The sequence below is a fragment of the Eriocheir sinensis genome, chromosome 38 (genome assembly GCF_024679095.1).
Source record: "Eriocheir sinensis breed Jianghai 21 chromosome 38, ASM2467909v1, whole genome shotgun sequence".
Classification (NCBI taxonomy): domain Eukaryota; kingdom Metazoa; phylum Arthropoda; class Malacostraca; order Decapoda; family Varunidae; genus Eriocheir; species Eriocheir sinensis.
This window is the reverse complement of record NC_066546.1, coordinates 13,800,894-13,827,646: the sequence shown is the minus strand read 5'-3', so window position 1 is coordinate 13,827,646 and position 26,753 is coordinate 13,800,894. Positions and strand designations below refer to the sequence as shown.

The window sequence follows — 26,753 nt, the reverse complement described above, 5'->3', positions numbered from 1 at the left end:
AATTTCAGTTCATTCATTATTCACTCGCTAGCATATTAAAACGAGAGAGAGAGAGAGAGAGAGAGAGAGAGAGAGAGAGAGAGAGAGAGAGAGAGAGAGAGAGAGAGAGAGAGAGAGAGAGAGAGAGAGAGAGAGAGAGAGAGAGAGAGAGAGAGAGAGAGAGAGCGCAGTTAAAAAGAAAAATACATATGTAACATCTAGCTGTATTTGTCCAAGAGAGTGGGGAAAGGAGGGAGGGAGGGAGAACAGGAGGGAAAAGGGAGAGGAGGAAGAGGAGGAGGAGGGAGAGAAGGGAGAGAAAGGCTGGAGGAAGATTACAGACACACATTAAGAGCCCCTCTGATGGTGTTTACAGGGAGGGAGAAGAGGGAGGGAAGGGAGAGAAAAGGAGAGAGAGAGAGAGAGAGAGAGAGAGAGAGAGAGAGAGAGAGAGAGAGAGAGAGAGAGAGAGAGAGAGAGAGAGAGAGAGAGAGAGAGAGAGAGAGAAAGAGAGAGTAGAGAAGAGGAGGAAGAAGAAGAGGTAGGAAGAAGCAATTATAAAAGAAGAAAAAAGAAAAGAAAATGAGAGTAAAGGAGAAATAGAAGGAAGAGAAGGAGAAAGTAAGAGAGATAAGAGAAAGGAGATAATGGCAGGAAATGATAAAGTGAGAGAGAGAGAGAGAGAGAGAGAGAGAGAGAGAGAGAGAGAGAGAGAGAGAGAGAGAGAGAGAGAGAGAGAGAGAGAGAGAGAGAGAGAGAGAGAGAGAGAGGAGAGAAAAGGGAAGAAAATGATTATGATGAAGAGAGTGAAGGAAGAGGACGAGAAAGCAAGAATGGAAGGAAGGAAGAGGAGGAGGAGGAGGAGGAGGAGGAGGAGGTACGATGCAGAGGAAAGGTATAGGAAATAATTAAAGAAAGAAAATGATAATGAAAAGATAGAAGGAATGAAATAGCAAGATGAAAGAAAGAAGGAGAGAAAACGGGAATGATAGTGTTGGAGAAATAGAAGGAAGAAAGAAGGAGGAAGCAAATAAAAGATAAAGGAGAGAAGGAGAGAAAATCAGAGGAGAAGGAGAGACTGAAGGAGAGAAAAACTGTGTGAGAGAGAGAGAGAGAGAGAGAGAGAGAGAGAGAGAGAGAGAGAGAGAGAGAGAGAGAGAGAGAGAGAGAGAGAGAGAGAGAGAGAGAGAGAGAGAGAATGAGCGAGTGAGACAGAGTGAGAGGAGGAAGAGAAGACGGTGGGAAAGAGGAAGAGAGAGAAGGAGGAAAGAGGCGTGGTAGGAGGGTGAGAGAAGAGGAAGAGGAGGAGGAGGAGAGGAGGAAGAAGGAAGGAGAGAGGAAGGGAAGGATTGTGACAGAGGGAGGGAGGGTGAGAGAGGAAAGAAGGAAGATTCAGGGAGGGAAGGAAGGGAGGAGGAGGAGGAGGAGTGTGGGAACAGACAGCAAGGACGTTCGCAAAGTTGAGAACACTGTGTCATCTGTCTCCCAGGTGGACACACACACACACACACACACACACACCAAATGCACGTGCAGCCCTTCTTCGTGTTACGGTTACGATTTTATAACTGGTAAAAAGCTCAACCACGTACGTTTGTAATTCTAAACCAATCAAAAAAAAAAAAAAGATCAGGAAATGGTGGATGAAAAAAAGAATTGAAACTAAAAATATAAAAGTCTGTAATATCAAAGGCAATATATAAAAAAGGTTTGCTATCTCTTTTTTTTTTATATATAATACACGAGAACATAAAAGAATTGAAACTTAAAATATAAAAGCCTGTAATATCAAAGGCAATATATATAAAAGGTGTTCTTGCTATCTCATATTTTTTTTCATTTTAATAATACACGAGTTTCCATTTAAATACACTAAGAAAACGAAGACGAAAAAAAAAGAAAGACAAGAAACAAATAAAGAACAGAATAAGAGAGAAAACCAAGACGAAATTATACAATGAAGAAGCACAAAGATGAAACACACAAACACAAATAGAGAAGAAAAACGATAACGAAACACAGAACAGGAGAAGGACAAAGCTGAAACACAACTCGGAACATTCGCGTATTAGACAGAATCAAGGGATATCACACAATGTCTTATCTTCCTCCTTTTCGTTTAACCCGCTAGCTGCGGGGATCATGTTTCTTAAAGGCCCCTCTAAGCGAGAAAAATGAGAAAAAATCATCACTCACGCAAACCATTTCATAATACATATCAACGCATTTGTGATCAGTTTATGCAGCATCTATTTTGGGGGGTTTATATCATGGCAAAAATCTGGCCCGTCGCTGCTACACGGTAAAGCCACAAATTTGGCCCGTCGCTGGTACACGGTAAAGCCACAAATTTGGCCCGTCGCTGCTACACGGTAAAGCCTCAAATTTGGCCCGTCGCTGGTACACGGTAAAGCCTCAAATTTGGCCCGTCGCTGGTACACGGTAAAGCCTCAAATTTGGCCCGTCGCTGGTACACGGTAAAGCCTCAAATTTGGCCCGTCGCTGGTACACGGTAAAGCCACAAATTTGGCCCGTCGCTGGTACACGGTAGAGCCACAAATTTGGCCCGTCGCTGGTACACGGTAAAGCCACAAATTTGGCCCGTCGCTGGTACACGGTAAAGCCACAAATTTGGCCCGTCGCTGGTACACGGTAAAGCCACAAATTTGGCCCGTCGCTGGTACACGGTAAAGCCTCAAATTTGGCCCGTTGCTGCTACCGGGTTAATTAATGGTCCATGTTTTCCTTTTCCTCGTCTTCTTTCGTGTATCAGAAAGTAGCAAACTTACCTCCTCTTCCTCCCGTTCACTTCATGCTCCTTATCTTCCTCCCTCATGCTTCATTTTCGAATATTTGTAAATCTGACCAAAATGGACAATGTAACCTTCTCTCTAGTCCTCCTTATCTTCCTCATGCCATTCAGTTTTCCTTCCTTTCTTTTTCCTCGTCCTTTCCTCTTCAGAGATTACTACACTGAACCAACACGAGGTATGGAACACTTTCTCCGCACACTGTCCTCCCTTTTCCTCTCCTTTCAACAACCTGATATCCTTCGACGCCTCCTTCTTCTCTGTTGCTCGTGTCCTGCCTTTCATCCCTTTCCCTTCTCCTGACAAGTTACACGCCCACTTTCTCCTCCACTTCCTTCTTCACCCCTTCTCTGCGCCGTTCTCTATCCTGCTTCCTTTCCCATGGCGACACCGAGGAGGTTAGAACGCTACGTAAAGGGGAAAAAATAAGGTAGTAAAAGACTGGTTGATCATGAAGAAAAGTTAAACAGATTCGAAAAGTAGAGAGAAAAAAATATTAGGCTAGTGAAGAAGAAGAAGAAGAAGAAGAAGAAGAAGAAGAAGGAGAGAGAGAGAGAGAGAGAGAGAGAGAGAGAGAGAGAGAGAGAGAGAGAGAGAGAGAGAGAGAGAGAGAGAGACGGCATCGGCTTGGTAACCATTCTTATGTAGAGGAAAAGGGAAGGAAAACACAGCTTGACATTTACATTAGAAAAAAAAAATGAAAAAACGTTCTGTGCCTATAAGTAAACAGGGATTCTTGGACAAAGGCTAAAGGGAGAAAGATAGATGTTACTTAAGACTTTAACAGACAAACAAACAAACAGAAATCCAGAACCGTAACACCGGATGGAAGGACATGACGCAATATATAAACAATCTTGAGGCTTACAAAAAAAAAACATGAAACGAACTGGTCGGATACATCTTCATAAACAAATGATAAAAAATTAGGACGAACCGGCATGACACACACACACACACACACACATAGCGGATGAACGAACGCAGCCAAATATAAACAGACTTGAAGTGACTGTTTTGCTTCTTATTGTTTGTTTGTTTATATACGTCACGTCCTAAGGGATGGAGATAGGAGAGATGATAGACACATTTACTCACTTACTCATCTCTTACTCATGCTAACTTGCACTTTCACTCACTCACTCTTCCTATAACTCACGCTCTCCCTCCCTCACTCATTTTCACTTGTCCTCCCTCATGAAGCTTTATCCTCATTTACTCATCTTAACGTCTTACTCATACTAGTCAATACACTCCTTCACAGAGCCGTATATATCTTTACTCATTCACTGTACCATATTCCATTACAACTTCTCACATACCCTTACTCATTCATATCGCTTACTCACTCACTCACTCAAGTACATTACCTCACGAAGTTATACTCACTCACTCATTAACTACAAAATCAAACTAAAAAACAAACATTCCCTTAGAAACTTTACTCACTCACTCACTCACTCTCGTACTCACAGAACCAAACGATGACTCACTACCAAATACACTCACTCACACATTCCCACGCACATATTCATTCACTCACTCGCTTACTCACACACTCATCCGCGCACTCCAACGCTGAGTCTAGATACAAAGGAGGCGAAAAAAAGGTGCTTCATTATGTAATTCTTAAGAGAGGGGACAGGGGTGAGGTGGTGATGATGATGGTGATGATGATGATGGTAGTGGTGAAGGTGGTGGTTCTAACTGCTTAATGTGACCTTGAGAAGTGCCCCTCCTCCTCCTCCTCCTCCTCCTCCTCCTCCTCCTCTTCCTTACCAACGCAGCCATTTTCCTTCCCCTTTTGAATTCCACTCTCTCTACTGGTGGAGGAAGTAGTAGCAGTAGTAGTAGTAGTAGTAGTGAAGGTGGTGGTGGTTGTGGTTGTGGTGGTGGTGGTAGTGAAGGTGGTTGTGGTGGTTCAACAAAGACAGCTGACGGTAACCACAGATGAGGTGTGTCCCCCCCCTCCCCCACCCCCTCCCCCCCTGTCCCCACGTGGTGCTAATGGTGGTGTTTTGGGTGATTTCCATCGCAATAAGGAGTTGAGATTGTGGTGGTGGTGGTGGAAGTGGTGGTGGTGGTGGTGGTGGTGGTGGTGGAAGTGGTGGTGGAAGTGGTGGTGGTGGTGGTGGTTCTTCATTCCCCTATTTTTTCTCATTATCATCAATTTTCTTCTTTTACGTCTATTTGTTCTTGTTTTTATTTTCATTTCACGTCTTCTTGTTTATATTTGTTTTTTACCTTGTTTCTCTTTTTCCCATTCAAAGTTAAATACGTCTTTTTTTTCTTTTCCTTCTCTCTTTTTTTCCATTCAAAGTTAAATACGTCTTGTTTTCTTTTTTTCCTTCTTTCTCTTTTTTCCATTCAAAGTTAAATACGTCTTTTTTTTCTTTTCCTTCTCTCTTTTTTTCCATTCAAAGTTAAATACGTCTTTTCTCTTCTTTTTTTCCTTCTTTCTCTTTTTCCCATTCAAAGTTAAATACGTCTTTTGTCTTCTAAGCTGTATTTACCGACTTAAGATTTCTTGTTCTATATACATATTACACTATGTTCAAAATATTACATTATATCTATCTATTTATATAACTGTCTATCTTTCTTCGCTTTGCTTTCCTTCAAACTGATTGGTGGTGGTGGTGGTGGTGGTAACATTAGTGGTGGTGGTGGTGGTGGTGGTGGTAACATTAGTGGTGGTTATTTGGATTAGAACAATTGTATTTTACCCCGGTCATTATCTCCACCACTACCACCACCATCACCACCACTATCACCACCACCACCACCACTATCACCACCACCACCACCATCACCATTACACATCAACTTCAGTATATCAAGCAATCTTCCGTTTCTAATTAACACAATCACCATCATCTTTTAAGCCCTCCTTCACTTTCTCTTCTTTATCATCTTCCTCCACCTCCTCCTCTTCCTTTAACAAACCGCACTGCTTCCCTCTCTACCTCCCTCCCTCTCCCCTCTTCCTTCCTTCCTTCCTTCCTTACTTCTTTCCTCCCTTTCCTCTGTGACACGTATATAATTTTCTCTCCACAACACGACTCTTCCTCCATCTTCTCTACCCCTCATCTCCTCCTCCTCTTCTTCCTCTTCCTCCTTCATTTTCTTTTGGAACTTATACATCTTGCTTTTTCTTCTTCTTTTCCACTTTCATCCACATTTATTTTCCACCTCATTCACTTTCCATCTTTCTTTTTTATCACAGTCTATCTTTACTACGTCTCAGATCCCCCCCCCCTTCTCCTCCTCCTCCTCCTCCTCCCCTAATAAATAGTTCCCTCCACCCCTCCATCCCCTTCCTCCTTCCCTCCATTCCTTGTGGTGGAGGGGCCATCACCTTCAGTAGCTAACCACTTCCTCTACTACCCACCACCACCACCACTACCATGACCACCATCACCACCATCACTTCTCCTACCATTCTCTACCTTCTGTTAAAGTTAAGGAACCTATTACTACTGCAACAATAACAATGACAACAACAACAGCAACCACTAATAATAATAATAATAATAATAATAGTAATAACACTAAAGTAAATCATAATAACAAACCAAAATCAAACCACCCACTATATAGTTAACAACCCTCATAACAATAACAATAACAGAATAACAGTCACACAACCACCGTCACCACCGCCATTATCACCATCCTCCTCCACCTCCTCCTCCTGCTCCTCCTACCCATGAGAAACCGGAAAGAGGATCTGAGAAGGGAAGTCAGAATCCTAAACATCCTCACGGCCTTTCCTTCCTCAGTCCTACCCCGAAATACAGCCCCAAGGTAGGACGGGGGAATGCTACGTGCTTCCCCTCACCTCGCCTTCTGTAACCTCGCCTCCCCACGGTCACGCCTACACTGGGGATTGGGTAGGAAAGGTAAGCTGGGGAGACTGGTGCTGGCTATTGCGGATATGACGAAGGAAAGGGAAGGCAAGGGAACGAGTGATGGAAGGAGTGATTTGAAGGTGTTTGAGTTCAAGAAAGGGAAAACTGCAAAAGAGAATGAAAGAAATATTAGGGAAAAATACTGAAATTCGAAGGTAAGCTTGGGAGACTGGTGTTGGCTATTGCGGATGTGACAAAGGAAAGGGAAGGCAAGGGAACGAGTGATGGAAGGAGTGATTGGAAGGTGTTTGAGTTCAAGAAAGGGAAAACAGTAAAAGATAATGAAAGAAATATTAGGGAAAAAAACAGACTGAAATTCGATTATAGAAAAGGAAAGAGTACAAAAAAAAAAGAAGTGAGGGAAGGAGTGACTGGAAGGCGTTAGTTCAAGAAAGGGAAAACAGTAAAAGATAATGAAAGAAATATTAGGGAAAAAAAACAGACTGAAATTCGATTATAGAAAAGGAAAGAGTATAAACAAGAACAGAGGGAAGCAAGGAAAGAGATTGAAATATGGGGTTTAAGAAAGGGAAGACTGTATGAAAAGGAAAGAGGAATTGAAAGATGAAGGTTAGAGAATGGAAAAGTTCGAAAGTAAGAGAAATAAGAAAATGGAGAATAACAAGAGAAAACAATGAAGAAACAGAAAGATGGAGAACAGAGAAAAAAAGATGAATGATGATGTTTCAGAAAGTAAATGATGGTAGACTTAAAAGAACGAATTACAAGAACTTACAAAACGGGGAAATGCGATAAAAGAAAATGGGAAAAAATTATGGGAAAGAAAGGAAGAACGGGAAGACCAGACTAGGAGGAAGAGAGGTAGAGATGAGGGGAAGATTATAAAGATTAGGAAGGAAGGAAGGAAAGAAGGAAGGAAGGAAGTCAGGTATGAGAATGCGATATAAGATTAACACACAGGTTTCTCCATCGCTTCCTTCACCTGAAAACACACACACACGTCATTAACTTCTGTATATATATTTTTTTCCTTTCCACTCTCTACAAACATTTATTTTATCAACTACCAAAATCACCACCACCACCATCACCACCACAGCAACAATTACACCCACCAGCTCTACAAAAACCATATTTATTTTGGCCTCACCGCAACACACATCATCAGGCCGCCAATAATTCAGCGAGTAAGTGGAGAAAACGGAGTGCGGGGGAGGGGAAGGGAGGGGTGTCTATGATAAATAATTCTGTCACGCGGGGAAGGCAATAAACGCAGGTATACGGAGTTATTAAATAATTACACAAAAGTGGGAAAATAACAAAGGCGATTAAACATATGAAAGAAGAGGGAAAATGAGGTTGAGGTAGTTAGAGAAGGAGGGCAAAGAGGAGGAGGAATGAAGGAGAATAAAGAAGGGGAGGGAGGAAATGCAGAAATAAGTCGTTTTTCGTTTTTTGACCCGGAAAAGGAAGGAAAAAAACGAGAAAGAAAATGGGAAGAAGGGGAAAAGAGGTAGAAGAGAATGGGCATGAACGAAATAAAGAAGTCTAAAGAGGAAAAAAACGGAAAACAAACAAGACAAGGAAGAAAATGGAAAGAAGGGGATCAGAGGAGGAGGAGGAGGAGAATATGCAAGAACGAAATGAAGAAGTCTAAAGAGGAAAAAAACGAGAAACAGAGAAGACAAGGAAGGGAGAAAATGGAGAGAAGGGGATCAGAGGAGGAGGAGGAGGAGAATAAGCAAGGAAGAAATGAAAAAATGCAAATAGGAAAAGAAGAAAAGAGGAGAGGGGAGGAGGAGGAGGAGGAGGAGAATAAGCAAGGAAGAAATGAAAAAATGCAAATAGGAAAAGAAGAAAAAGAAGCGAGAAATGAAAGGAAGACAATAACAGTAGAAGAAAGAGAAGAAAACGACTGGACAAGAACGAAGAAGGGGATCAGAGGAGGAGGAGGAGGAGGAGAATAAGCAAGGACGAAATGAAAAAATGCAAATAGGAAAAGAAGAAAAAGAAGCGAGAAATGGAAGGAAGACAATGGCAGTAGAAGAAAAAGGAGGAAACGACTAAGCAAGGACGAGGTAAAGGAGTGTAAAGCGGAAATGCAAAAATCTCAGTCCGTTTCGCGTTTCTTGACCCGGAAAAGAACGTAGAGGTGGAGAGAGAGACGAGAGAGGAAGAAAATGGGAGGAAGAAGAAGAGAGGAAAAATGTCCCTCACCACTTCCTTCCCTCCCCTCTTCACCACACAGTTTCCCTCCTTCCCTTCCTCTCTCTCTCTCTCTCTCTCTTTCTCTCCTCCCTCCTTCACCAGACATCCATTCTAAGATGAAGATAAGCGGGTGAGAAGAAGGAGAGGAGGAGGAAAATAAGATAAAGATAAGGAAGAGAAAATGTAAGAAATGAGGAGAAAACAGAGAGAGAGAGAGAGAGAGAGAGAGAGAGAGAGAGAGAGAGAGAGAGAGAGAGAGAGAGAGAGAGAGAGAGAGAGAGAGAGAGAGAGAGAGAGAGAGAGAGAGAGAGAGAGAGAGAGAGAGAGAGAGAGAGAAGATAAGCGGGTGAAAAGAAAGTAAATGCGAGGAGGAGGAAAATAAGATGAGAAAGATAAGGAAGAGAAAATGTAAGAAATGAGGAGAAAACAGAGAAAACGAGAGAGAGAGAGAGAGAGAGAGAGAGAGAGAGAGAGAGAGAGAGAGAGAGAGAGAGAGAGAAGATAAGTGGGTGAAAAGAAGCTAAATGCGAGGAGGAGGAAAATAAGATGAGAAAGATAAGGAAGAGAAAATGTAAGAAATGAGGAGAAAACAGAGAGAGAGAGAGAGAGAGAGAGAGAGAGAGAGAGAGAGAGAGAGAGAGAGAGAGAGAGAGAGAGAGAGAGAGAGAGAGAGAGAGAGAGAGAGAGAGAGAGAGAATGACAAAGCTAACAAGGAAAGAAAACAAGAGAAAGAAGAGAAATTAAGAAAAGTGAAGAAAAAAAGAAAGGAGAGAAAACGGAAGGAGAGGCAATGACACACAGAAAAAATAAGAAGAAAATATTGAAGAAAAAAAGAAAGGGCGTTTGATGAACCTTAAAAATAAACTGAGAATATGAAGGCAGAGAATTTACACAAAACAGAAAGAAGAAAACAAAAACAAAAACACTGAAAGAGACAAACAAACAAACAAACAAAAATAACAAAAAAAAATGAAGTTAAAAAATAAAATAAAAAACGGACACAAACAAAAAAATAAAAAATAACAAAAAAATGACGTAAAAAAATAAAATAAAAACGAAAAGAGAAAAACACAAACAAAAAATAACAAAAAAATGAAGAAAAAAAAAAGGAAATAGGAACAAAATAAAATGGAGGAAAAAAAAAAAAAAAAACACTAAGATACGTTTCCAGGGTATGCGAGAAGGGAAATTTCAACGCAGGCAAAATACGCAGCAGTCACGCCCGCACCCACTGTGTCCCAACCATGGCAAATATACCCACACCCAGCCCAGCGTGACCGTGACCACCAGCACCCCGACCCACCAGCACCCTCATCTACACCCCTACCAAACACCCCACGGCACCAGCATCCTCACACACCACACAGCCATCAGCACCCTCACCTACACCCCTACCAAACACCCCACTGCACCAGCATCCTTACACACCCATCTACACCCCTACCAAACACCCACTGAACCAGACTCCTCACACACCACACACCCTTCAACACACCTACCAGCATCTTCATCTGTACACCCCTACCAAACACCCACTGAACCAGACTCCTCACACACCACACACTCATCCACTCACCCGCCAGCACCCTCAATCATCCACCAGCATCCTCCCCGTCATCACCACTCACCAACAGCATCTCCATTTCACCTACCATCCACACTCATCCACCCACCCACCAGCATCCTCACCCAGTACCCAAGGAAGACTCACTCTCACCCATACTCAGCAAAACAACCAGTGTACTCTCTCATCCAGCATCCATGTTCATCACCCTTCATTCATCCATTCAGAATCCTTATACCTTCGGCTACTTCTTCCACCCATACCGCATCCATGTCTATCATCCTTCATTCATACAGCACCATCGTCCCCAGCTATACTTCTCTCATCCATTCAGCATCCTTATCTACAATTACTCCCTTCATCCATACAGCATTATCTCTCTTGTAACCAACACTTAACCTTACCTAACGTCATCCACCTCCAATACCAGTTTCCACCTTCACCCACGTCACCTCTATACCAACAGCGGACGCAACATCACCACCATCACATCACAACCAACATCATCACCACTAACACCAACACGAAGACTCACTCATCCAATATTCCCACGGAGACTTGGTCCACACACACACACACACACACACACACACACACACACACACACACACACACACACACACACAGATAGATATAGATAGATAGATGGAGAAAATAAGAAACACCATAAAAAAAAGTCAACGAGGAAATAACGACGAAAGCGATCATGAAAAAAAAGGAAATTCGAAAGGAAAAACGTGAAATTCGAGAACAAGAAATGGGAAAAAAAGAAACAGAAGGAGGAAGAAAAGGAGCAAAAGAAGGATAACAAAAGCAAACAAAGGGAAATAACGACCACCACGACACGAGAGAACGGAGGAGGAGGAAACAACCACCCAAAAAATAGAAAAAATAACAACGTAAAATAACAAAAAAAAAAAAAAAATCAACCATCAAACAAACACACAAAAAAATATGAAGCTAAAAGAAAGTTAGAAGAGAAGGAATTCGAAGCTCTTTTTTTTTTCGTTAAAGGTTCGTCATGTGAGAGGAAAGCCAAGAGGGAAGCTTACCTGCGGAAGAGGAAGAGGAGGAGGAGGAGGAGGAGGAGGAGGAGGAGGAGGATAGGCCAGGTGACGGAACAGTATAGGCCTACGTAAGTGGTTTAAAAGTCCAGCCTGCGAGAGAGAGGGAGGGAGGAAAGGGAGAGGGAGAAGGGAGAGGAGGAATCAACACCTGGAACATTCCTCCCCCTCCTCTCCCTTCCCCTTCTCTCCATCTCTCCTTCCCTCCCTTCATGCCTTCCATCATCTTACCTCCCTCCCCCCTCCCTCTCTCCTCCCCTTCCCTTCCCTTCTCTGTTACCTCCATCATCCAGAGCATTTAAATCCCCTCCCCTCCCCTTCCCTCCCTTTTACTTCTTACCTCCCCTCCCCCCTCCCCCCTTCCCCCTCCCCCCCTCCCCAAGATCCAGTAACGTGCGTTCGCTGCCCTCACACCCCCACCTTCTGACAGGGCTGGGGGAGGTGAGGGGGTGATGGGGGGGGGGAGGCTGTTACACGGTTTCAACTGTACTACAATATTCTCTCTCTCTCTCTCTGATGATGATAATGTTGACAACTACGAATACAGATATAAATAAGGAAAAGTGGAAAAATAGGAAAAATATTGATAAAATAATAACGAGGGAAAAGAGGAAAGAAAAAAATATGAACAAAAAGAAAAAAAAACAATTATTGAAGTTGCATAAATGATGAAAACAAAACAGGAACCACAAAACAACACATGAGCAGCAACAACAACAACAACAACTACAAGACCAACAATTATAACAGTCGAAGAGCGAAAACAGCAAACAGCAGCAACAACAACAACAGCACGTCGACCGAGCCAGACAGGGCACGCGCGGGAAAAGGTATAACCAGGTAGGGCAGGATAGGGTAGGGTAGGGTAGGGTAGGGTAGGGTAGGGAAGGGCAGGGCAGGGTAGGGTACGGTGGGGTAAGGTAGGAAAAGGTAAAGTAGGGGGGGTATGGTGGCATGTCACACGCCTGAACCCGGGGCAGACATGGGCACGTGGCAGCTTGGCGGGGCGGGGCGGGGCGGGGAACTGACTTTGGGACATGGTTACAGTGGACATGGTTGGGTATAGGAGAGACGGGGCAGCATGGGGCAAGAGTTTACAGTACAAAGGATCTCAAAACGGGGCAAGCACGAAGATAAGATGCGTGTGATAGCGGGGCGGGGCGGGGCGGGGCACTTATACTTTGAGGCATGCATACATTGAACAAGGCGAGGTATGGAAGAAACGGGGCAGGAGTACACGGAATCTATAAACGGGGCAGGCAAGGGCAGACAAGGGTACAGAAACGTATGATAGCGGGGCGGGGCGGGGTATTGACTTTGGGGGCATGGATACACTGAACAAGGCGAGGTATGGAAGAAATGGGGCAGGAGTACACGGAATCTATAAACGGGGCAGGCACAGAGATAGCGGGGCGGGGCGGGGAACATAACACGGGGCAGACTCGGGGACAAACTAACGTAAACTGGGGAAGATCGAGGTGCAAGTAGGAAGGATATACACAACAGTACCGATAAGCTGAAAAACTAAGCGAGAAATAGTTGAAAGTCGTACTGAAGTCTATAACTGGGTGACGACAACAGATGAGCTAAAGGATAAAAACTGAGTAGAACTTGGATTTAATGGTGACGGTGGAGTTATGTCGAATGTAGGTTTTTTATTTTTTTATTTTTTTTTATTTTTTTACAGCAAAGGAGACTGAGGTAAAGGATAAAAACTGAGTAGAACTTGGATTTAATGGTGACGGTGGAGTTATGTCGAATGTAGGTTTTTTTTTATTATTTTTTTTTTTTACAGCAGAGACAGCACAAGAGAACACAAAAAGGAATCAACAATAAAAAAAAAAAGCCCGCTACTCGCTGCTCCTGTAAAGAATCCGAAGAGGTGGCCGAAAGAGCAGTCAGTTACGTGAGAACCATGGAGTAGAGTGCGGTTCATATATCAAACTGGGAGAGAACTACATGTGATTTAAAGGGACTGATGGAGACTGGTGAAAACTGTGGGGGAGCATGTGGTGGGGTTCATTCATCAAGACGGGGAATACTGGGGCAGAAGATGGATTAAAAACAGCCTTACGAAATTACTTAACCTAACCTAAGCTGACCACCCCTTCCCTTCACACCCCTCTCATCTCTAACTGGGTCGAATCTAGTGGCCGCAAGGAGTAGAGTGCGGTTCATATATCAAATTGGGAGAGAACTACATGTGGTTTAAAGGGACTGATGGAGACTGGTGAAAACTGTGGGGGAGCATGTGCTGGAGTTCATTCATCAAGACGGGGAATACTGGGGCAGAAGATGGATTAAAAACAGCCTTACGAAATTACCTAACCTAACCTAAGCTGACCACCCCTTCCCTTCATACCCCTTCCCTTTCCCCCATCCCTCCCCTTCCCTTTCCTCATCCCTCTCCTTCCTGACCACCCCTTCCCTTCACACCCCTTCCCCTTCCCCATTCCTCCCCTTCCTCCTCACCTCCAGCAAGACTATTTAACAGCCTTTCACGACTTTAAAGGGACCTAGTAGTGGCACAACTGATGTAAAAACGAAAATAGGAGTTAAAGAAGGTATGAAGGAGACAAATTACGATTACACAGCTGAGACATGAAACACAGCACTGAGACATGAAACACAGCACTGAGACATGAAACACAGCACTGAGACATGAAACACAGCACTGAGACATGAAACACAGCACTGAGACATGAAACACAGCACTGAGACATGAAACACAGCACTGAGACATGAAACACAGCATTGAGACATGAAACACAGCACTGAGACATGAAACACAGCACTGAGACATGAAACACAGCACTGAGACATGAAACACAGCACTGAGACATGAAACACAGCACTGAGACATGAAACACAACACTGAGACATGAAACACAGCACTGAGACATGAAACACAGCACTGAGACATGAAACACAGCACTGAGACGTGAAACCCAGAACTAAGAAACAGACATGAGACAAATCAGGACACAAGACAGGCGCGCTTCAGGCCACGTTCAGGCACACGGGCACGTGGCAACGGGTCGGGGCAGGGCAACGCGGGGCGGGGCGCGGCGGGGCATGGCCAGACGGCGCGGGCACAATGGGCGAGACTTTAAAGGCCCCGCCAAGGCCTTTGAGGCAGTAACGGTCCCGCCGGAGGACAATGAAGACACCTTGAGGGGGGACAACGGCCAGGACGAGGACGAGGAAGAGGAGGAGGAGGAGGAGGAGGAGGAGGAGGAGGAGGAGGAGGTGTATAGTTATGTGGTGCGGTATGGTGGTGGTGGTGATGGAAGTAGTAGTAGTAGTAGTAGTAGTAGTAGTAGTAGTAGTAGTAGTAGTAGTAGTAGTAGTAGCAGAAGTAGTAGTAGTAGTAGTAGTAGTAGTAGTAGTAGTAGTAGTAGTAGTAGTAGTAGTAGTAGTAGTAGTAGTAGTAGTAGTTGTTGTTGTTGTTGTTGTTGTTGTTTTAGTAGAAGTATCAACAGCAAAAGTAGAGACCTAAATATTAATATGAAGGAGTAGGAAAAAAAAGAGGAAACAGAAGCAGATGATGAACAAGAACGAGAACAAGAGGAACAAAAGAACTAGAAGAAGAACAAGAAAAAGAAAAGCAAGGAAGAAAAGATTTAAATCCCCGCGTAACAGCCAAATCTTACGACAATCAAGCAGAGGAACGAACCGCCAAACGCACAACAAAAGAGGAGGAGGAGGAGGAAGAGGAGGAGGAGGAGGAGGAGGAAGAAGAGGAGGAGGAGGAGGAGGAGGAGGAAGAAGAGGAGGAGGAGGAGGAGATGCCGGCGCGTGCCCAGTGGCGGTGCGGCGATCTGACACCCGTTTCAAGCACCTATGCCCGCGGAGGAGAGGAGGAGGAGGAGGAGGAGGAGGAAGAGGGATAAGAAGCAAAGGTAGAATGAGGAATAAGAGTAAGAAGGGAGAATAGAAAGACAGGGAGATAGACTAAAAGGAGGAGGAGGAGAGACAGGGAGATGGAGGGAGAATAGAAGAGGAAGAGGAGGAGGACGAGGAGGAGGAGGAAGATAGAAGCACAACCAGGGGGGAAGAAAACATAGAAGAGAAGAAGAGAGAGAAAAATGTGAAGAGGGTTGGGTGGCAGATGATGAGAGGAGGAGGAGGAGGAGGAAGAGGAGGAGGAGGAGGAGGGAAGGCCACGAGCCAAGACTACCCACCCCAACCGCCTCGAGCCATGTGGGTATGTCCTCCTCCTCCTCCTCCTCCTCCTCCTCCTCCTCCTCCTTCCTGATCCCCTTACCTGCAAAGTCGAGGGTAGTAGAGACGAGAGAGAGAGAGAGAGAGAGAGTCCTTTTCTCCTCTTTGCTTTCTTTATGCTTGATTTGAACAGCTGCCGAGGAGAACACATACTCTCTCTCTCTCTCTCTCACACACACACACACACACACACACACACACACACACACACGGAAGCATTATCAGTGTAAGCAGAATTTGACACCGAAAAGAAGAAGAAGAAGAAGAAGAAGAACCAAAAATAAAACAAAACCTAAGAACACAAAATCACAAAACGCTAAAGAAAAAGAAAAAAGAAAACCAGGAAAAAAAAAGAAAATTGAGCATGAAAACGAGACGAAAGAAAACGAGGAAAAGAAAACGAAATATCAAAAAGTCAACTCAAAAACCTTAAGTGTATATAACAGTAGCAGTAGTAGTAGTAGTAGTAGTAGTAGTAGTAGTAGTAGTAGTAGTAGTAGTAGGAGGAGGAGGAGGAGGAGGCACTAAATAAAGCAACACTACCACTTATCTCTCTCTCTCTCTCCTCCATTTTCCTCCTTCCCTCCACTTCTCCACACCTCCCTCGCCACGGCCAATCCATCTCCCACACTCATTCCTCCACCTACTTTTCTCCCTCCCTCTCCCTCTCCCAATCTTCTCCACTACATATCCATCTTTTCCTCACCCTCTCCTCCACTTTTCTCCTACCTTTCCTCCCCTATATCATTATCTATGTCTCCTCTTAGCCCCTCTTCTTCTTCTTCTTCTTCTTCTTCTTCTTCTTCTTCTTCTTCTTCTTCTTCTTCTTCTTCACCTAGCTATACAGTATTTTATTTTCCCATGTCTTCCTTCTATACTTTCTTTCTCTCCCTATCTTCTTTTTATTTATCTCTTTCTCTTACGTCCTGTCAATCTTTCCTTCATCTCCTCTTCCATCTACCTTCAATCTCTCCTCCTCTCTACCTCTACTGAAACATTCTATCTACCCTCCCTTCTTCCCTTCTATTTCTTCATATGTTTCCACTAATTCATCTATCTTTCAACTCTTCCATCTCAACCTCCCTCTTCTTCTTCATTCTTTCACTTCCCTTCTTGCTAACTCTTCTTCATTCTCCTTGCTTCCGACTTTTACAATATCTTTCTTTTTTCAGGTTTAATATCGTCACCGTTTTGAAACCTCTCCACAATTCCCTCTTCCTGTATACTATTCTCAAAACCTATATTTTCTTCAGTTCCCCATACCGTCACGTCCCTGTCTCTCTCTATAACCACTCCTCTCTTGCTTCCTACTTTTAATACAGCTTTCTTTTTACAGGTTTAATATCGTCTACCTTTTGAAACCTCCACAGCTCCCTCTTCCTATACTATTCTCAAAACCTATATTTTCTTCAGTTCCCCATACCGTCACGTCCCTGTCTCTCTCTCTCTCTCTCTCTATATATATATATAACCACTCCTCTCTTGCTTCCTACTTTAAATACATCTTTCTTTTTACAGGTTTAATATCGTCTCCCTTTTGAAACCTCCACAGCTCCCTCTTCCTATACTATTCTCACAATCTATATTTTCTTCAGTTCCCCATACCGTCACGTCCCTGTCTCTCTCTATAACCACTCCTCTCTTGCTTCCTACTTTTAATATATATCTTTCTTTTTACAGGTTTAATATCGTCTCCCTTTTGAAACCTCCACAGCTCCCTCTTCCTATACTATTCCCACAATCTATATTTTCTTCAGTTCCCCATACCGTCACGTCCTATCTCTCTATAACCACCCCTTTACACCCTTCCCTCGGTCTCCCTCTCCTCCACCACCCCTCTCCACCCTTCCCTCGCCCTCCATCTCCGTCCATCTCCCGCCGGCTTCCTCCACCTGGTCATTTCCCGCCTGACTTCCCGGCCATCCACAGACACTAAGCGTTGATTGGCGGCAAGGCGAGCCAAGGCGAGGCGAGGCGTAGCTATGATGGTCTTAAGGGGCTCATATCTCTACCTGTGCGCTCCTCCTCCTCCTCTCAATATACTTCCTTCTTCTTCTTCTTCCTCCTCCTCCTCCTCCTCTTCTTCCTTCTTCTTTGTGATGGACAGATACGTGTACTAGCGGATGTGTGGTTAGGCTCGTCACGCTTCACCACCACCTCCACTATCACCACCTCCACCACCACCACCTCCACTATCACCACCACATCATCATTGTCACGGTAGTCACCACCACCACCACCGCCACCACCGCCGCCCGAGCCACAGCCACCGCCGCCGCTATATGGCTATCTATCGTTGGCTGATTGTGAGGCTGTGATTGTGATGTTGATGATTTGTGTGTGTGTGTGTGTGTGTGTGTGTGTGTGTGTGTGTGTGTGAGGAAAATTAATATACGATACTAAAATTAAAGCGTATAATAACTTTTTTAATGAGAGAGAGAGAGAGAGAGAGAGAGAGAGAGAGAGAGAGAGAGAGAGAGAGAGAGAGGATGTAAGACGTGACGTAAAAGATGTTTATGGGAAGGACGAGTGAGATAAGACGGAGGTATGTGTGTGTGTGTGTGTGTGTGTGTGTGTGTGTGTGTGTGTGTGTGTGTGTGTGTGTGTGTGTGTTGCTCTCCCACGGTCCTCCTACACAAGAGGAAACACAAGAACCTCCATGATAAACAATTACAATCATCCCTCTTTCCGGTAGATGTTGGTGAATCTCTCTCTCTCTCTCTCTCTCTCTCTCTCTCTGACACACACACACACACACACACACACGAACCCAATACAGCAAGCATCTTAATCTTATCCACTTTCAATTTTTACCCTCCTCCTCCTCCTCCTCTTCCTCTTCCTCCTCCTCCTCTCCATTAATGATTCGAGTCACTTTCATTACAACGCGAACATGACTCCTTTAAAGATAACCAGGAGATGCGGAAGGAGATTTAACCAGCATCCAAGTGTACCGGAAACGAGAGAAAGAGAAAGAGAAAGAGATAGAGATAGAGATAGAGAGAGAGAGAGAGAGAGAGAGAGAGAGAGAGAGAGAGAGAGAGAGAGAAGTGTAATTAACCTTCCTTTGTTTCTTTTGGGCAATGCGAAAATGATAATGAAGGTGAGTGAGGTGAGTTACAGGTGAGTGAGAGATGCGATTAACACCTTCATTTGGTTATTACGCGTGAGGCAACGAAGGGAAATGGTGAAGGTGATTTTTTTATTTTTAAGTTTGAAGTTTTGCAGGAATGAAAGTGAGGGAAGGTGAGTCGAGATGAAGGTGAGGATGGGTACCAGGCACTTTCATTGGGTTATTATTATGAGTGAAGTGAAGGAAAATGATGCAAGGATATTTTTTGTTGTTGTGGTTTTACGTGTTGCAAGAATGAAAGTGAGGGAAGGTGAGTGGAGATGAAGGTGAGGATGGGTAATTATCATCTTCATTGGGTTATTATTATGAGTGAAGCGAAGGAAAATGATGAACTGATTTTTTTTCGTTGTTGTTTGACGTTTTGCAAGAATGAAAGTGAGGGAAGGTGAGTGGAGATGAAGGTGAGGATGGGTAATTATCATCTTCATTTGGTTATTATTATGAGTGAAGCGAAGGAAAATGATGAAGGGATTTTTTTGATGTTGTTTTACGTGTTGCAAGAATGAAAGTGAGGGAAGGTGAGTAGAGATGAAGGTGAAGATGGGTAATTTGCACCTTCATTTTGGCTGTTACCTATGAACCTACAAAAGGAAATAGTGAAAGGTGATTTTTTTTATTCTATTTTAGCGTTAGAAGAATGAAAGTGAAGGATGGTGAGTCGAGGTGAAGGTGAGGATGGGTAATTTGCACCTTCATGTGGCTTTTACCTATGAACTCACGAAAGAAAATGGTGAACGGTTATATTTTTTTTCATTTTCCCGTTATATATTGAAAGTGAAGGAAGGTGAGTCGAGATGAAGGTGAGGCTGTGTAATTAGCATCTTCATTTTGGCTCTTACCTATGAACCTACTAAAGAAAATGGTGAACAGTTGTTACTATTCATTTTCGCGTTACATATTGAAAGTGAAGGAAGGTGAGTCGAAATGAAGGTGAGGCTGTGTATCTAGCACCCTCACTTGACTTTTACCTCTGAGCCTACGAAAGAAAATAGTGAATGGAGTATTTATTTTTATTTTTGCGTGTTACAAGATAGAAAGCAAAGAAAGTGAGTGGATATGAAGGTTTGGATATGCAATCAGAACCTTCATTTTGGTTATTGCGATGAGAGAAGATTAAAGAAAATGGTGGAGGTGGATTTTTTTCGAGTTAAGAGAATGAAAATAAAGGAAGGTGAACAAAGATGAAGGTGTGAATATGTACTTAGCACCTTCACTTGACCTTTTACATATGAACCAAGGAAAGAAAATGATGGAAGGTGACCGATTTATCTTTAACCTTTATTCCGTATACTTAAAAACAATCAGCTCATCTCATTTCTATATTACATCTTGAAGGGAGAACTAATTAAGATCGGGTGAGGTAGGGCAAAGATGTAATGACCAAAAATATCGATTAACTGCTTCATTACAGATAATAATGATATGAGAGTGAAGTGGATAGCCATGATGAAGTGAACGGGGAGAATGCCACATGTCAGACGCACCTTCACTTTCCCGAACTAATTAGTGTAAAAGATAGACAGGTAAAAATGAGGCCAGGTGATTAGTACGTACAGGTAATGACATGGATTGAAACTGAATGATATGGCGAAGGAAAATATTATGAGTAGTGAATAGAATGAAATAAGAATGAAAAAAAAAAACATAGTAGGATGGAAAATATATGTATGTGATAAAGATAGACAGGTAAAAATGAGGCCAGGTGATTAGTACGTACAGGTAATGACATAGATTGAAACTGAATATGGCGAAGGAAAATATTATGAGTAGTGAATAGAATGAAGAATGAAAGAAAAAAACATAGTCGGATGGAAAATATATGTATGTGATAAGGACGAACAGGTAAATGCAAGAACTGAAACTAAATGACATGAAGGAAAATATTATAGATGTAGAGAATGGACTGTAAGAATGTAAGCAAATCAGTAGAAAAATATATGTAGGTTAGGTTAGGTTAGGTTAGTAAGAATAAGTAATTGCATGGGACAGAAAATATATGGTATGGAGAAGGAAAATATTATATAAGAAGAGAAAACGAAAGAATAAGGTAAGGAAATCTATATACATTCACAACACTCATACGGTGATATTAAATAGTGTAGGGCAACGGTTAGCTTTCCATGTCCTTACACGCAGAAGAAACGGCAAGGAAATGAGGAAAGAGTGAAGAGGAAATCAGGTGAAGCAGGTGACTTAAAAATTTCATAATGGGAAAAGAGGAAGTTGAAACAAGTGAATCATTGTGTCATGGGGCGGGTATTGGTTTTTGTCCGTGTGAAACTGGTGAAACTGGCGGAAAGTGAAACATAGGGAACTCACAAGGAAAAAAATCGAGGTAGTGTCTTTGAAGCACCAAATATTGTATGAAAAATGAGTTGATGCGGTTTTTTGGATTTATTTATTATATATATTTTTTTTATAATGAAGGGAATTGAAACTTTCTGATGATCTTGACGGAAAGTGAATAATAATCGAGTTACTGTATATTTGAGTGACGCAGAAAAAGACTGTGTAGAAAAATGAGGTGATGAAGAGTTCTTTACACAGGAGGAAATTAAAATACGAGGATTAAGCTTTTATACAGTAAAAGTAGGTGAGAGCGAGCGCGCGCATTCTCAACCAAAAAAAAAATATTGAAGTGAAGTTAAAGACGAAGCTCAAACAACAAATATATATACGATTTGATTAAAGCTTATATACAGTAACTAGGTGAGCCACGAGCGCATTCTCAACCATAAAGAAAATAATATTGAAGAAGTTAAAGACAAGGAGCCCAAAACAACAACATATATACGATTTTAAGCTTATATACAGCAACTAGGTGAACCACGAGCGCATTCTCAACCATAACGAAAAGAATATTGATGAAGTTAAAGACGAGAAGCTTAAAACAACAACATATATATACGATTTTAAGCTTGTATACAGTAACTAGGTGAACCACGAGCACATTCTCAACCATAACGAAAAGAATATTGATGAAGTTAAAGACGAGAAGCTTAAAACAACAACATATATACGATTTTAAGCTTATATACAGTAACTAGGTGAGCCACGAGCGCATTCTCAACCATAACGAAAAGAATATTGATGAAGTTAAAGACGAGAAGCTTAAAACAACAACATATATATACGATTTTAAGCTTATATACAGTAACTAGGTGAGCCACGAGCACATTCTCAACCATAAAGAAAAGAATATTGATGAAGTTAAAGACGAGGGGCCCAAAACAACAACATATATACGATTTTAAGTTTATATACAGTAACTAGGTGAACCACGAGCGCATTCTCAACCATAACGAAAAGAATATTGATGAAGTTAAAGACGAGAAGCTTAAAACAACAACATATATACGATTTTAAGCTTATATACAGTAACTAGGTGAACCACGAGCGCATTCTCAACCATAACGAAAAGAATATTGATGAAGTTAAAGACAATGAGCCCAAAACAACAACATATATACGATTTTAAGCTTATATACAGTAACTAGGTGAGCCACGAGCGCATTCTCAACCATAACGAAAAGAATATTGATGAAGTTAAAGACAAGGCGTCCAGAACCACCCCAACAGAGGAATGAGTGATGGACTACAGTGAAAGACGGGGCCGGCAGAGGGTAGGCCTAGAAAGAGGTGGTGTCAGGTGTCGAAGGAAAGGTACTTCATTAAGCCACGACAGCCAAGGCCGGCCACACCTACACACACACAGACAGGCCGCTCCCTTGACCTAAATCACAGTGAAAAATAATAAATAAATAATAATAGCAATAATAATAATAGGCTGACAACCGCATCTTCTTATAAATAGTATATACCGAAATAACACGCTTCTAAAACTCGATAAAACAGCAATGCAATGAAATAATTAAATACAAACATCTAGAAAGGGCAGCAAAACCTACTTATGAATCCCATGTATTAATATATTTCAACACCCACAAGGAAATAGAACATAACTCAGAGAAACTATAATCATATGCAAATCAATTCATGTATGGATAGACGAATAGATGGATAGATCGCCATCTAACAAATAGATAGATACAAATAGACACGTAGAGAGAAAAATAGATAAATGGCCCCCAAACAAACACATGTAGATAGCTATTGATAGACATACTGATAGATAGATAGATAGACAAAAATGTGAGTATAAGTAGATAAGAATAGACAAATACAGATAGATAGCTAATGATAGACATACTGATAGATGAATAGACAGACAAAAAGGTGAGTATAAGTAGATATGAATAGACACAGACAATGAATGGAGATAGATGGATAGATACAGATAAATAGATACATGTAGATAGCTATTGATAGACATACTGATAGATGAATAGATAGACAAAAAGGTGAGTATAAGTAGATATAATAGACACAGACAATGGATGGAGATAGATGGATCGATACAGATAGACAGGTAGCCAGAAATAGATTGTTGGTTCGGTGTACAATCTTCCGCGCTTCCTCGTCACAGCAAGACCCCAAAGGTTATGAACGATTGAGCGCCGTCACGTCCTCTACCTGGTGTTACGTGCGAATTACCTGTCTTGAGTGCTAATTACCTGGCGCGGTGCTAATTAACGGCGAGGTGATGAAGGGAAACCGAACGAGAAATATATAACGTTAAAATATAATTGACATAGCGACTGTAATTACCACCGCCACTACTACTATTACTACCACTACTACTACTACTACTACTACTACCACTACTACTACTACTACTACTACTATTGCAAAACTAATAATAATAAAAATAACAGTAGTAGTAATAATAATAATAACTGGAACACAATGAAAAGCGGATCAAGCGTGAGTGAAAGGAAAAACACAAATTAAAAACTGCAAAAAATAAAAATGCAAAAAAGAAAATGGGGGACAGAGGGAAGCAGGGGGAGGGGGGGCTCGCACAAAAGGTTCAAGAAAAAGAAAACGCAATTCGGTATAAATAAATTGACGACGAGGAAATGAAGAGAGGAAATTAGACGAAAGTGACGTTACTGTTTGACTCAATATAAACAAAGGAATGAAAATGGCCGCCGGTATACTTCGCCGAGGAGGAGGAGGAGGAGGAAGAGGAAGAGGAAGAGGAGGAGGTGAGCGTAACAGACAAAGGTATATCAGTATTTGCATCTCCTCCATGATATATCCGTGAGAGAGAGAGAGAGAGAGAGAGAGAGAGAGAGAGAGAGAGAGAGAGAGAGAGAGAGAGAGAGAAGCAAACTCACCTGATCCTCGGAATACTGAAGGTGCGATGCCATGGCTGTGGTGGTGTTGGCGGTGAGGTGATGATGGTGTGGGTGATGGTGGTGATGGTGAGGTGGTGGTGGTGGTGGTATGGGGTCGGCCCAATCGAGCACCATATCCGTGGCGAGTTGTTCCTTCCACTACAAGTCCACCATGACCACGCGGCCTTCACTCCACCTCTCACTCAATCCTCTAGCACTCACTCCGTCTGTCTGTCACTCCTTGGACGGGACAGTGACTCACGCGGGACTCACGAGGGACTCACGAACACTATAGTCCTTAGCTTGGGTGCGGGTTGGCAGCTGGGCGAGGTAAGCTGAGGGCTGCGGGACACCTGAAGCCTGTGTGCCTCAACAGCGGTTCCCAGGGACTGTCTCAATCTGGCCAGCTCGCTGTGTCTGTTCCCACCGCTTCTTATCGCGACGCCCCGCCCCCCACCACTGTCTCGCCCCGCCCACAGTGCCAAAGAAACGCTCCTACTGGGCCTGGGAAGGGTCTCGTGCTCCCTCGTGTGGGTTGGTGGCTGCTCTCTCGGCCAATCCGCGCGGCGCCACGCTCCCATGCTCCGCCCCTATACGCCTCGCCGGTGACCACTTACCACCTTCAGGGAGCACGCGTCGCCAGGCAGGCAGAGTCACACGCCACGCGCCACGCTAACCCGCCACTGCTACTGCTGCTACTACTGCTGCTGCTATATCGATTACTACTACTAACTCCTTCACTTCCTTCTTCAGTAGATAGGGGTGACGGGCGTACCGATAATGATGATTTTGATGAGAGGTAGAATAGCTTCATATTATTCACTACGTCAACACCAATACTGCTCCTACTACTTCTACTACCTCTAACTCCTCCACTTCCTTCTTCAGTAGATAGGGGTGACAGGTACAACGCGGATGGTGGTGATTTTGATGAGAGGTAGAGGGAGCTGCGCCATTATTCACTACTTCACCAACACTAACATCATAAACACCAACACCATCACCACCACCACCCTCACCCCAACCCATCTTATGTAAGGGAGTATGGGAACATTACCCATACCACCACATCCACTTACTCCCTTGCCACTTAACCCCTTCTCTATATAGACGATACATAACCACATTTTTTTCCTGAACTGCATCGCCCCCCTTCCATTCTTTAAATAACAATATGACACCTCCACCAATACACAAACAAATCTTACCTACCATCATTACCACTTACTCCCTTGCCACTTACCCCCTTCTCTATATAGACGATCCATAACCACATTTTTTTCCTGAACTGCATCGCCCCACCTCCCCCTTCCATTCTTTCAATAACAATATGACACCTCCACCAATACACAAACAAATCTTACCAACCACCATTACCACTTGCCCCCTTCTCTATATAGACGATCCATAACCACATTTTTTTCCTGAACTGCATCGCCCCGCTTCCATTCTTTCAATAACAATATGACACCTCCACCAATACACAAACAAATCTTGCCCACCACCACCGCCACTTGAAGACTAAATACTCACACGCCACCGCTATAACCTGAGACATTAAAATTCACACACCTCTGCCACCTGAGAACTCAAAATTCACACACCACCACTTGCTACCTGAGACTCTATTCCCATTCACACACTCCCTGCTGCCTATCTCTTCCCCTTGTCTCCCTCGCACTATATAAAAAGAAGCCCACCTCTCACACACCACATACACAAAACACACACATACTTTAAACACTCTATTGGCGTTGCATCCCACGTTTCAAATCTCAACCAGACACATCGACACCTCCAGAAACACAATACATAAAATATCATTCCAACACACAAGTTATATTTTACTTCTCTTACAAATTCACTCTCCCTCTCTCCCCCTTTCCTTATCCCGCCCACTTGATAACCTTCTCTTTAAACATTCACTTCCATCCTGCTTCCCACACCCACGGCTCCCTTACTCATAGACTCACACACCCATACACACACACACACAAAACCCCCTCCACGCACACACACGCACATACATACATACACATCCTTCTTCCCATTTGAGTTGACGCCTGACTCATACACATCAGCCTTCACACCATCAAATCTATACATGCAAACTACACCAATGATACTTTCTTTACTTTTTTTTATTTTGCTGGTTATTTTTCACACCATTTTTGTTATTCGCTTCTATAATTTCAGTTCTGTCCTTCATGTATCCACTTATGAATCTTATCCACACACACACACACACACACACACACACACACACACACCTACCCTCCCCTGCATTCCTTTCCTTCCCCTCCCCTCCCCTCCCCTTCTCCCCATCACTCCCGTTTACCTTCCACACTTACTCCCCTCCCCCCTTCACTCCCCTTCTTTTTAACAGACTAAACGCCCCATTAACTTCCCCCCCCCACTAGCAGCATCCCACATATTACTGCCCCCCGCCCCCCTCAACCCCCCCTTCCCCAAAACATCCCATTCCCACCCTTCCTGTACACAACATCTCCACTCCCCCTTTACCCCCTCCCCCCTCCTCACGCACTCGCATCCTCATTCCTCCTCCTCCTTCCTAATCACTCCTATTCTTCTCTCTCCTTCCTCAGTCCTGTTATTCCCTCCTCCTCCTCCTCCTCCTCCTTCACCTCACTTCCTCTCT

General features: G+C 43.2%; 1 protein-coding gene across 8 annotated transcripts in view; it reads right to left on the bottom strand.

Moving 5' to 3' along the window:
- The window catches only part of LOC127008702 (recombining binding protein suppressor of hairless-like), a 198,654-nt gene that overhangs the window by 90,627 nt on the left and 81,274 nt on the right, over positions 1 to 26,753 (bottom strand). The window contains exon 1 of one of the 8 annotated variants that reach the window (XM_050881031.1): positions 24,095 to 25,128. The exons of 6 other annotated variants lie outside the window; for them this stretch is intronic. In XM_050881031.1, coding sequence (XP_050736988.1) covers positions 24,095 to 24,229 — 135 coding nt within the window. In that variant the 5' untranslated portion in view covers positions 24,230 to 25,128. Of the gene's footprint in view, positions 1 to 24,094; positions 25,129 to 26,753 lie in introns of those variants that run through there. One more of the 8 variants, XM_050881030.1, reaches the window with a different exon arrangement.